Source organism: Oncorhynchus gorbuscha, linkage group LG21 (assembly GCF_021184085.1).
Source record: "Oncorhynchus gorbuscha isolate QuinsamMale2020 ecotype Even-year linkage group LG21, OgorEven_v1.0, whole genome shotgun sequence".
In the NCBI taxonomy this organism is placed as follows: Eukaryota; Metazoa; Chordata; class Actinopteri; order Salmoniformes; family Salmonidae; genus Oncorhynchus; species Oncorhynchus gorbuscha.
Window position 1 is genome coordinate 29,139,632 of NC_060193.1, and position 12,961 is coordinate 29,152,592.

A 12,961-nucleotide genomic window follows, 5' to 3' on the forward strand; every position below is an offset into this window, starting at 1 on the left:
TGACATTTGGTGTCCGCCTACCATTACTTGCGCGCGCGACCGTACAGTTGTGCCACTAGTGCTCGTTTTTGTTATACCTCGGTGGTAAGTACCAGGGAAGCACTTCACTTGTCACTTTGGATTAATACGTTTAAATTAAAAAAATAAACATGCACTGACAAACCTTAACACATGATTGCATTGAAATTAGGAATATCACCACTCCATACTACAAATAGTAGATCAAAACATTGAAAAAACAAGTTATGGTGGGTATGCTCTTCTTGATATTAGATTATTATAAATATAGCCCGTCAGCAGCAATGAACTGAGTTCGAAGGATGACAGTTGGATAACAAAGCAAGCATTATCATGTAGGAACTATATTCCTTTATGTGCAATCAGAGAAAATGTCCATGTTTATCTATCAATACCAGAAGGATGACTCAAGTGAAGTTTAATCTAGTGCTATAGGTTAGTTCTCTTTGAATGCAGCAGGTAATCTTTATAGTAAATTAGTTAATATACTGAGTTTATATACCAATTCTGGGGTCAATTTGACTAATGGTGTATGTTAACATTTGTGAAATATTCTCAGCGTTACTGTATTGGTATATTACAGGCATCTTTGAATACTGGGACTCATTTTGTCTAAATCTATTTGTGTATTTTTTTATTTAACCTTAAACAAATTCTTATTTACAATGACGGCCTACGCCGGCCAAACCCTAACCAGGACGATGCTGGACCAATTGTGCCACCCTATAGGACTGCCGATCATGGCCAGTTGTGATACAGCCAGGGATCAAACCAGGGTTTGTAGTGACGCCTCTAGCACTGTGATGCAGTGCCATAGACCGCTGCGGCACTCGGGGGCCCTGAGTGGTGTAAATTATTTAAATTTGAGTTGGTACATTCCACATTAGCATTCCAAAATACTAAAACACTCTCACAGCTGTAAAACGCTGACTGCTCAAGCGGCAGGAATTTTCCAGAATAAAATATCCACTTTTCACTAAGTTCAGACCACATAATAGGGCAATAATATGTGATTATACAGATCGACTAATCACAATATTTCACAGTTAGTCTGCATAATTTAAATCTAACATTAATTCCACTTGATCAATAGTTATTATTTTAGTATCTAGGGTGACCACATCTCGGATTTTGTGGGACAGTCCCGAATATAGGCCCTTTTTCCTGCGCCCTGCAACCAACCAATCATGTTCCGCATTTTATCAACAGAATTCAAATGCACTAATTGTGAAAAAAAGGTCAATTTGTCCCATATTTCAGTCAGACTTCCAATTCATTTGATGAAAAGTGACATTCCAACCTGTATCTTTTGCAGTCACTTTGCGCTTATGGCAAGATATTATATGGATATGGTGCTGGTGATGTTAAACATTTATCCTATTGTTGTTGTGATCTGCTATGATGTGCAGTGCAAGAGACGTGTGCCAATGTCATATCACCAACCAATCGCATTTGTCCAATCCTTATGGGCTAAATTCCAGCTAAACTTGGAGGACAGTTCATTTTGCTGCAGTAGGTTAAATCAGGGTCACACAGAGTGTTTCTTGGTAGTCTTAAACAATTCTACTTTGAAACAAATTATACACCTCACACACATGGTTATGGGCTTAAAATACAGTGCCTTCAGAAAGTATCGACACCCCTTGACTTTTCCACAATTTTGTTGTGTTACAGCCTGAATTTAACATTTATTAATTTGAGTTTTGTCACTGGCTTACACACAATTCCCCATGTCAAATTGGAATTTTGTTTTTAGAAATCTTTACAAATTAATAAAAAATGAAAAGCTAAGGGTCTCCTGAGTGGCGCAGTGGTCAAAGGCCCTGCATCTAAGTGCTAGAGGAGTCACTACAGACCTGGTTTGATCCTTGGCTGTATCACAACCAGGCGTGATCGGGAGTCCCACAGGGAGGTGCACAAATTGGCCCAGCGTCATCCAGTTAGGAGAGGGTTTGGCCAGGGGGGCTTTACGTGGCTCATCGCACTCTAGCAACTCCTTGTGGCGGGTCAGGCGCCTGCATGGTAACCTCGGTTGTCAGTTGAACGGTGTTTCCTCCGACGCATTGGTGCGGCTGGCTTCCGGGTTAAGCGGGCGGGTGTTAAGAAGCTTGGTTTGTTTTGGAGGACGCATGACTCGACCTTTGCCTCTCCTGAGATCGTTGGGGAGTTGCAGCGATGAGACAAGATCAAAATTGGGGAGAAAAAAAATGGATAAATGTATTGAGTTAATAAGTATTTAACCCCTTTGTTATGGCAAACTTAAATAGGTTCAGGAGTAAAAATGTGCTTTTACAAGTCATATATTAAGTTGCATTGACTCAGTCTGTGTGCAATAATAATGTTGAACATGATTTTTGAATGACTACCTCATCTCTGTACCCCACACATACAATTATCTTGAAGGTCCCTCAGTCGAGCAGTGAAAATCAAACACAGATTCAACCACGAAGACCCACCTATTGGTAGATGGGTAAAAAAAAGAAATAAAAGCAGACACTGAATATCCCTTTGAGCATGGTGAAGTTAATAATTACACTTTGGATGGTGTATCAATACACCCAGTCTCGACAAAGATACAGGAAACCGCTCACGGATTTCACCCTGAGGCCTATTGAGACTTTAAAACAGTTTAATGTTTGTGAGAGGAGAAAACTGAGGATGGATCAACAGTGAAAAGAAGGACGCCTGTACAGAAATATTTTTTAAATGCATCCTGTTTGCAACAAGGCACTAAATTAATACTGCAAAAAATGTGGCAAAGCAATTCACTTTTTGTCCTGAATAGCTAGTGTTGTTTATGGCAAATCCAATACAACACATCACTGAGTACCACTCTCCATATTTTCAAGCACAGTGGTGGCGGCATCATATTATGGGTATGCTTGGAATCATTAAGGACTGGGGAGTTTTTCAGGATAAAACAAAATTACGTAATGGAGGCACAGGCAAAATCCTAGAGGAAAACCTGGTTCAGTCTGCTTTCCACCAGACGCTGGGAGATGAATTCACATTTCAGCAGGGCAATAACCTAAAACACAAGGTCAAATCTACACTGGAGTTGCTTACCAAGAAGTCAGTGAACATTCTTGAGTGGCCGAGTTACAGTTTTGTCTTAAATTAACTTGAAAATCTAAGGCAAGACCTGAAAATGTTAATGGCTGGAATGGAACGGTATCAAACACAAACATATGGAAACCATGTTTGACTCGGTTTCATTAATTCCATTCCAGCCGTTCCAATGAGCCCATCCACCTATAGCCCCCCTCTGCAACCAACAAAGTTTATAGTCTCTAGCTCAAACAGGACAAAGGATATGTTTTAAGTGAAGCTGCTTGTAAGTGCCACATAGACCAATCGGTGCTATTTTTCATTTACCAATTTACTCATGGCCTCAAATTTCTACGTGCCAAATTAGGAAAAAAAACTATGCCCAAGTCATTTGACCATGACAAGAAAAAAAGGAAAAATAATTCAGAATATATTTTTGGTCAATCATCAAACCAATGTGTAGGCCTAACCAACTAGTATGTTTTAACATGATTTGTCCTGGATTAACCTATCAGGTGTGTAAATTAAACTACAGTATAGATCATGGCCATACAATATTACCACTATCATGTTAAGCGTCTAAGAGGAGAAATACACACTAAAATGTATTCATGCTACTGCTGAGATACCGAGGAAACATTTGAGCTTGGAAACTACATTCCAAGAGTTCATGGGGGGTAAAGTGAACAAGACATGGAACGAAATCACGAATCAAATAGTACACCTTTTCAGAGTGATTTTATTGAGAAACAAAATGGACATAAATATTTCTCATATCATTCAGGGCAAATAGTGCCAAATGCACTCTTAAACACATTTCTTTTCAAGATGGAATGGGACTATACAACAGTTTAGAAATGTTCTAAAATGTTAAGGATGTATACAAAGTGTATTATTTCATTCAAACACATGAACAATACAGTCATATGTTAAGTGGAAAATTAGATTTGAAGCAGCAGGGCTTCCCTTGTGAGTGCAATTTCACTTTCAAACGGTATTGAAAAATATCAGCCAAAATGCATAATATCCCTCCCCTGCCTTAGATGTGGAGTAAAATAAAATATATTATTTACACATTCATTCACAACACCTGTATCGATTGTTTTAATGGTTTTATATGCATTTTAAAAAGGAAGGCGAATGTTAAGCAACTGATTGCATTCATCGCACTAATTCATAAAACTGCTAACTAGAGTTAAGTGCAATGACTGATTCAACTACTGCTACAACACCAACTGAAGGACTCACATTAAAAAAAAAAAAACGTGCACATGGTTGCTTTTTGTAAAATACCTCAAATCTAATAATACCTGAAATCTATATTTACATTCTGTTTTCAGCAGGGAAATACAAAACATCACTAAGCTATCAGTTAACACACAAGACAGATATCGAACAGTGAAGGTAAAAGGTCCGCACATTCCCCATCCATCCCACGACCACGTCGAAACGCATAGCGAGACGGAACTAAGATGGCCAACCGAGCACGACACTGTTGCGACACCTGAAAAGAGAGCATACCAAATAGTAACACTGTCATCCACAAGATGCAGTCAAGTTCCACGGCATGCATTCTCTCCTATTCGATCAACAGGCTTGACAGCGTCGGGCATTATCAACCTATGACAAGACAGAAAACCTGACAGATCTAAGACATTACCTAGAGAAACTATCAAAACACCCAGTGTTTATATTAACACTACACCGAACAAAAATATAAAACGCAACAATTTTATAGATGTTACTGAGTTACAGTTCATATAAGGAAATCAGTCAACTGAAATTCATCGGGCCCCAATCTAGATTGCACATGACTGGGAATACAGATATGCGTCTGTTGGTAACACAGATAACTTAAAGCCTCATGCAGCACAACACATCTCACTCACATAGAGAGTTGATCAGGCTGCTGATTATGGCCCGTGGAATATTGTCGCACTCCTCTTCAATGGCTGTTCAAAGTTGCTGTACATTGGCCGGACCTGGAACACTGTTGTACACGTTAATCCAGAGCATGCCAAACACACTCAATGGGTGACATGTCTGGTGAGTACGCAGGCCATGGAAGAACTGGGACATTGTCAACTTACAGGAATAGTGTGCAGATCCTTGTGACATGAGGCCGTGCCTTTTCATGCTGAAACTTGAGGTGATGGTTGCGGATGAATGGCATGACAATGGGCCTCAGGATCTCGGCACAGTACCTCTGTGCATTCAAATTGCCATCAATAAAATACAAATTGTGTTAGTTGTCAGTAGCAACTGCCTGCCTATAGCATAACCCCACTGCCACCATGGAACACTCTGTTCACAATGTTGACATCAGCAAACCACTTGCCCACACGATGCCATACATCTGCCCGGTAGTTGAAACTGATTCATCCGTAAAGAATACACCTTTTGCCAGTGGCCATCAAAGGTGATAATTTGCCAACTGAAGTCAGTTACAACTCCAAACTGCAGTCAGGTCAAAACACTGGTGAGGAAGACGAGCACGCAGATGAGCTTCCCTGAGACAGTTTCTGACTGTTTGGGCAGAAATTCTTCAGTCGTGCAAACCCAGTTTCATCAGATGTCCGGGTGGCTGGTCTCAGACGATCCCGCAGGTGAAGAAGCCGGATGTGGAGGTCCTGGGCTGGCGTGGTTACAGGTGGTCTGCAGTTGCGAGACCGTTTGGACGTACTGCCAAATTCTCTAAAAAGTGACATTGGAGGCGGCTTACAGTAGAGAAATGACATTTTAATTCTCTGGCGGACATTCCTGCAGTCAGCATGCCAATTGCACTCTCTCAAAACTTGAGACATCTGTGGCATTGTGCTGTGTGACTAAACTTCACATTTTCGAAGTGGCCTTTTATTGTCCCCAACACAAGCTGCACCTGTGTTATGATCATGCCGTTTAATCAGCTTCATGATATGCCACACCGGTCTGGTGGATGGATTATCTTGGCAAAGGAGAAATACTCACCAACAGGGATGTAAACAAACTTGCGCACAAAATTTGAGAGAAATAAGCTTTTTCAGGGTATTGAACATTTCTGGGGATATTTTATTTCAGCTCATTAAACATGGGAGCAACACTTTATATGGTGCGTTTATATTTTTGTTCAGTGTAGTTCCCAGGGAACTTAAAATCACGCTAACCTGTGAAAGCTAGTCAGGTCTCACCTGGACAAGTGGGAAAAAGGTTAGTAAGCATAGCGCGCCCGCTCGGCGTAGGGGTCCCGCGGGATGCCATAAGCCAAGCTTCTGGGGAGGGAGGACACCGGGGAGAGGCGCGCGCGCTCGTACGCGTAGCCCTCAGCATCAGCAGGGATTCGCCGGATTGGGCTCCGGTCGCGGGAGTAGTATGAGGAGATGGAGGCTGGTAGAGGAGGGAGGGGACAGCGCTCGTATAGGTCGAGGCTAGAGGGCGGCAGGCGCTCCCTCATTATGGCTGAGGAGGAGGGGGGAGGTGGGGCTGGCAAAGGGACAGACCGGCGCTCTTCGAAATAACCGGCTCCATACGAGCGAGCCCGGTACTTCTCGTAGAAGTCCACAACACCATAAGGATCCCGGTCCTCGTAAGATGACCGGCGCACTGGGTTGGCTGGGATCACACCATAGCTCGAGCTGGTGCAGCCGTACGCTGCCTCGCTGGCGTATGTCCGGGCCATGCATTGTTCGGCAGCGCTCATTCCATAACCCTGCGGGACACTGTAACTCATTGCGCTCTCGTAGCCCGCGCCCCTGCCATACCCGGGTACACTGCCGCTGCCGTAAACAGACCCTCTGTTGCCAAAGTCGTGCACGGAAGCGTAGCTGCCACTGTAACCTGGATCGCCGCCACTGAAGCCCCGTTGATAAACGCGACCGCTGCGACTCCCCCCGCCGAACCTGGGGGCACCGCCATCGAATCCGTCAGAGCGTGGCTCGGCACCCTCTCTGTAGTTGCCCAACGTGTCGAGCGGACATTCTTTGGACCAGTGGCCTTCCTGCCCGCACCGATAACAACCAGTCCTCTCTCCCATGCCAGGCGTAGTACGCAGGCGGCTAGTCGAAAGCTTCACGCTCAGCAGTTTGCCTTTAAAAAAAAAAAAGACGCAAGAGTTTACGACGATACAATAAACTGTTCCATCTATATCTATGCATATGATCTACGGAATCAGAAAGGAGGCGGGCACGTACTAAAACACTATCCTAATAGCCTACATTTTAAAACACCTCTGAACGTAAACACTGACGATTGTTCTATCCAAGCAACACTGACCCAGGTATATGGAAATATATCCACAACTGACACACAAGTCCATATTCTGGGATGAATTTTAAAGATACAAAAATTAGTACATGTGGATTTGGAGATAGCGGTTGACTGCCCCTTACTTTCACTACTTACCTTTATCCATGACTTACCTATCAGTTTCGTTAAGACCTTTTCTTAGTGAATAGAACTCATTATAATTATCAGGGTGGACCTACACCACACCGGGCACTGACCAACCAAGCCCTGCCTGTGTGAGTTCACCTTGGAAGGCTGTGTTGTCCAGCCCACTGACAGCCTCCATGGCATCCTCCACACGCTCCAAGTGGACAAAGGCGTAGTCCTTCACTATGTCACACTCCACCACTGGGCCGTACTCCTCAAACTTGGCCCGTAGTTCTTGGTTGGTACAGCTGCTGTTGATATTACCCACGTGGAGCTTGGTAGAGGCTTTGGGTCTGCCGCGGCTCATCTCCACATTCATGGCCTGCCCGTTGAGCTCGTAGTGGTGGAGATTCTTGATGGCATCTTCTGCCTTGGCTTTGTCATCCATGTGTACAAAGCCAAAGTTCTTGACTATGTCGCACTCTGAGATCTTGCCATACTGGGAGAAGAGGGAGCGCAGCTCCTCCACCGTGGTGTCTGGAGACAAATTCCCAATGAAGATTTTCACCATGATGATGCTCCTGCTTCAGTATATAAACAGTGGAAGAGGAAATTAAACTGATGAAACATGAAATAACTTGGCTCAGGAAGTCTTATGAACCTAAGAGTACATTGATTATTTGACTATTTGATAAATTCGCTCTATCAATAATCCGCTGTGCAAGAGGATGCATTGGATCATTAACAGGACCAATTTACCAATCATAATGCTGGTTACTCTCTGCCACCAGTGTCAGAAGCAGCTAGCAGGTTTGGAACTAGACAAGCTGTCCATTGGTCATTAATTCAGCCCAATGATTCAGGCACGTAAGCGAACGTTTAAAATACATCGCCATCTCAGCATAGTTAAAGCATACATTTGCACGTGTAGTAATTTGTAACGTGCAAGACAGCTAGCGACACCGAATTGCCTCTTGTGGCAACTCTAGCAAGTGTCCGCATATGCATGCATAACGAGCATGCTATCCTAACAATAGATCCGAAACGCGTTCATAGCTGTATGTCAGTTATTTGCTGTTCACATAAGGAAATATGCAACGTCAAAATGTACATAAAAAAACGCCATAAATCACATTTTCTACTTTCGTACCTTTCACTGTGGGATGCCACTGGTCTCCGAGATGAAATGGCGCCGCGCCTGCTAGCCACAGCACAATCTCTGCCCATCCCCTCAAAAGGTAAAACCAGATTGGAGGGCGTCGAAATCAGACCGGTTGATTGGACGAAAGCAGCATGCGTGCATTTCTTTCCGACTGTACTTGATTTAGTAGTACCAGGTTTTAGTCGGTATTATCAGAAAAGCATTCATTTCAATTTAGTGTCGATGTGGATAAATTATGAAGAGAGCATACATAAAGAAAATTGGCACAAAAAAAATACTTTATGGTTTATTAAAAAATAAAATGCGAAAAACGTACACGCTTGGACTTAGGAAAAATACAAACTACAACAATTCCCAAAATAGCTTCGCTGTAAAAGGCACCCATAGAAAGTGATTAAGACAAGAGCCTCTTACCTTAATGATTATGTCATAGCCCTGAGTTATGCTCATGTTATTTGCTGTATTGAACAGGTTCATGTTTAGTAGCAATGAATATTCAATGAACACAGGTGAATTTGATTTACTAAAACATAGATTGTTAGAAAACCATATTTAATATATTGCTATATCCTCTTGAATTGGTGTATATCAGATTGGGCCTTCCCGAATTATGCAAGAAGATTACTTTTGGCGGTGTATGAATCTATACGTTCTATGCACACTGTTCAAATTAGTACAAACTTAAATGCTTCTTTTTGGTTAGGAGACGTATGCAGATATTATTGATGAAGCATATCAACTGAGACAAATTGGAATGTTTGTTTTGGGATACGGATAATGTCACCGTAACAGCAACTCTAAGCAAAAGCAGTATGACGAGGATTTCCTCAACACGAAGTGGAATGTCCTCTTGAGAAAACAGATGTTCATGAACGTTCTCAAAGCCAGTGCATGAATTTCACAAATATTCATACCGGTTTATTCTTAAATCGTGTATTACTGGGGGAAAATTCAAAACAAAAATGTGGTTGAATGACTGAGCGAAACATGGCAAGAATGAGAATTTGTCATTAATAGCTGAAAACAATTAAATGAATGAAAAATATTTCTCAAGTAAGACAAAACTCTCTAAACTATGGTCACCTCAATATGCCAAATTCAGTGGCCAATTTGCTTTGAGGAGATTCTTAGAAATAAAAAGATGTATAATTTCTAAAAAAAGAATTTAAAAAAAGACAAACAAAGCGAGTGGAAAGCCGGTATAGTTAAGCTAGTATTAACATCACACACACAGTGCCAGACCTGTGGTTCCAGATAGCTAAGTGTCCTTGTAAGTGACAACTGGAAATAAAGGAAGTATGTTGACTTGAATATGGATTGATTAGTCAGTTGAAGATGAAGATTCATCTGCCGACGGCTGGCACACAGGTGCCAGGACGATGCACATGCCGATTTCCGCCTGCATCATTCTCGTGCCATCACATTCCGAGTCACGAAAGGTTTGTTTGCGGCACAGCTCGATGGAACCATGCAGCTCGGAGGAGGAATGGTAGCAAAGGAAAAGTCTGGCGAGTCATACACACCTAGAAAAGAGCAGAGCATTCGCTTTGAGAATTGGATTGTGTTTTACGGTTTAAAAGCACTGTGGGGGGGGCATAGTTTCTGTTCTTCATTGAAGAACTATTAGGATGAACACGAGTCTACAGTTCCCAGCCCCCACTGTGTCATCATCATGTACCTTTTTACATTCAATGGCACGCACCATTCCAAATGTCACAGAGCAATGGGCCAGTACTCCTGGTTGGTTGGCTCACCTTGGCAGTATGTAGCTCAGTAAGCATAGCGTGTCCGATCGGTGTAAGGGTCCCTGGCCTGTGGGACGGCGTACGAGGAGCTTCTGGAGGACGACACCGGGGACAGCCGTGAACGCTCATAACCATAGCTGTCAGAGGTGACAGGCACTCGTCTGATCGGGCTGCGGTCTCGCAAGTAGTACGAGGCGGTCGCCGAGGATGGTGGTAGCGGGCGACGCTCGTACGGGTCGACACTAGAGGAGAGCCTTGAGAGGGAGGAAGAGGGGGGAAGGGGGATATAGGCCAGACGGCGCTCTTCAAAATAGCTTGAGCCGTATGGCCGTGCCCTGTACTTCTCATAATAGTCAACATGAATGCTGTAACGGTCTCGCTCATAGGCCGATACCCTCTCGGGATAAGAGCTCGGTAGCCTGCCACTGTACCGATCCCTGGCATCGGCACTGTACTCCCGAGCAGAGCCATAGCTAGGTCTACGGCTCAAAGGGGGAAGAGGCGGCCCCCCCAGATAACTGGACGATCTGCTATACCCTAGTCTGCCCATGTAATAGGATGCCGCAGCTCTTGGGGGCATCCCGTAGCCACTCGGATATCTTTCGCTACTCCTGCTGAAACCTGGGGGACCCCGTGGGAAACCCCTGCCGCGGCCCATCATTAGGCCACCTCTGGGGCGTTCACCACTGTCACCATAGCTACCGCCGTTCTGACCGCCGTTCGGGCAATCTTTCGACCAGTGACCCTGTTTCCCGCAGACATAGCAGCCAGTTTGAGCTCCCATTCCCGGGACCGTGCGCAGGCGACTGGTGGACAGATGCACGCTCATCAGCTTGCCTTTTGAGGAGAGAGAAGAGACGCATGAGACGGTTGGGTTCTGACACGCACACCACTGCTTCTTAACGGCTGTTATTTCCTCATTGCAAATACTTATATATTAGCATCTATTAGTTCACCTGCACTGTTACGTTGAAACCGGATAAAATAATCACGAAAGAATCACGACTTTAGTGCTATTACGTATCCATTAAACTCAGAGAATTAAACCAAAATGCTTTTCGGCATCACTTTACGATCTTTATGCCATCTAAAGGGAAGTGTATTCCGTAACTACAGAAAGCTCAGACTATCTGCGGGTTCACCTTGGAAGGCTGTGTTGTCCAGCCTACTGATGGCCTCCATGGCATCATCCACAGACTCCATGTGGACAAATGCATAGTCTTTCACTATGTCAGCCTCCACCACAGGGCCATACTCCTCAAACTTGGTCTTCAGCTCCTCGTTGGTGCAACCCTCTGGGATGTTGCTGACATGCAGCTTGGTGGTGGACTTTGGTCTGCCGCGGCTCATCTCCACGTTCATTTGCTCCCCGTTGAGCTCATGGTGGTGAAGGTTCTTGATTGCCTCCTCCGCTTCGGCTTTGTCGTTCATGTGCACAAAGCCAAAGTTCTTGACGATGTCGCACTCTGAGATCTTGCCATACTGGGAGAAGAGAGTGCGTAGCTCGTCCACGGTGGTGTCGGAATCAAGATTGCCTATGAATATTTTCACCATCTTCAAATCTGTGGCGTGTTATTCCTGGAAGTGGAGACAAGCAGTTGTTTGTTTACCAAGTCCATTTCAACTATGTGAAGCATGAAGAAAAATACCAGGTCCAAAATTTGCCATGCAATTTCATAACTAATGTTATGATTAAAGGCCTACTTTAATAAAATGTCAAAAGAGAATAAGTTTGCAAGCTATCTGACGTACAGTAGCTAGCAACTCAATCTAGCTAATGTTCTAGTTACCTACCGCTAGCTAATTCTCCAGCTAACAGTAACTGACCAGGCCAAATAGGAAAGTTAACGTTAGTATTGAGAACTTTCCATTTAATCTTTCATGGCTATTAAGAGAACGTATTTTATAAATATATACATTTTTATTTTTATCTTGCAGCTAACTTCGTGGTTATAAAAACTAGAAATTCCCTCACTTTAGCCAGTTAACGTCAGCTAGTTGCTTGTTCTGTCGGAATTAACTTAGCTAGTTTAGCTAGCTACCTGTTCTGTTAACCTGGCTGACACTCTCGAAAACCTCCAACTGAAATCCAAATGAGGTTGATAACCTAGCCAGCTAGCTTGGTCTTCGTTTGCGTGAACTAGTTTCTAACATTATATATCTACATTATTTGTTGTTGAAAAGAAACGTTCGCACGGTATGGAGCTAGCTATGACTAATTCTGGTCAAACAAAACATATCGTGATTATATCGTACAGGGTGTCTTAGTCCTCCCTCTAGCAACTTGTTGAATACAAATCAACACTGATTGAGATGTCCATTTCCACCATGTCCCCCTTACCTGAATAACGACTCAAACTGCAAATGCCAATGAATGAATTCTGAAATGGCGCCGTGATTATTTTTAGGAAGTGTGTGACGCAATCAAAGGGATACAAAAAAACAATGGCGCCCCCGTCTGTTCAGTCGAGATACTACATCAATTATAAAGTTACGCATCATGTCATGTTTTTACGTAAACTGACCCAATTCATAATACTGTTGTAAATAGTCTTGTATGGGAACGTCTTATTACAAGTGGATAAAAAGGATGACCATTTTTATCAACTAATTGTACAAAGAGCCCTATAATGAAATTTAT

The 12,961-nt window shown here is 43.3% G+C and overlaps 1 protein-coding gene across 8 annotated transcripts; it reads right to left on the reverse strand.

Annotated features, from left to right (window-relative positions):
* Window positions 1-3,787: 3,787 nt before the first annotated feature.
* Window positions 3,788-12,792, reverse strand: LOC124008184 (RNA-binding protein 4.1-like). 8 transcript variants are annotated; one of them, XM_046319271.1, is made up of 4 exons: window positions 12,662-12,792; window positions 11,463-11,898; window positions 6,234-7,128; window positions 4,434-4,570 (listed from the first exon to the last, which is right to left on the reverse strand). In XM_046319271.1, the coding sequence occupies exons 2-3, from the start codon at window positions 11,872-11,874 to the stop codon at window positions 6,254-6,256; spliced, it is 1,287 nt and encodes a 428-aa protein (XP_046175227.1). In that variant the 5' UTR covers window positions 11,875-11,898; window positions 12,662-12,792; the 3' UTR covers window positions 4,434-4,570; window positions 6,234-6,253. The 8 variants fall into 8 exon arrangements, with proteins under 8 accessions (XP_046175232.1, XP_046175227.1, XP_046175228.1 ...); XM_046319272.1 differs by lacking the exon at window positions 12,662-12,792 and adding an exon at window positions 12,577-12,657; XM_046319274.1 differs by lacking the exon at window positions 12,662-12,792 and adding an exon at window positions 12,363-12,562.
* Window positions 12,793-12,961: the final 169 nt, after the last annotated feature.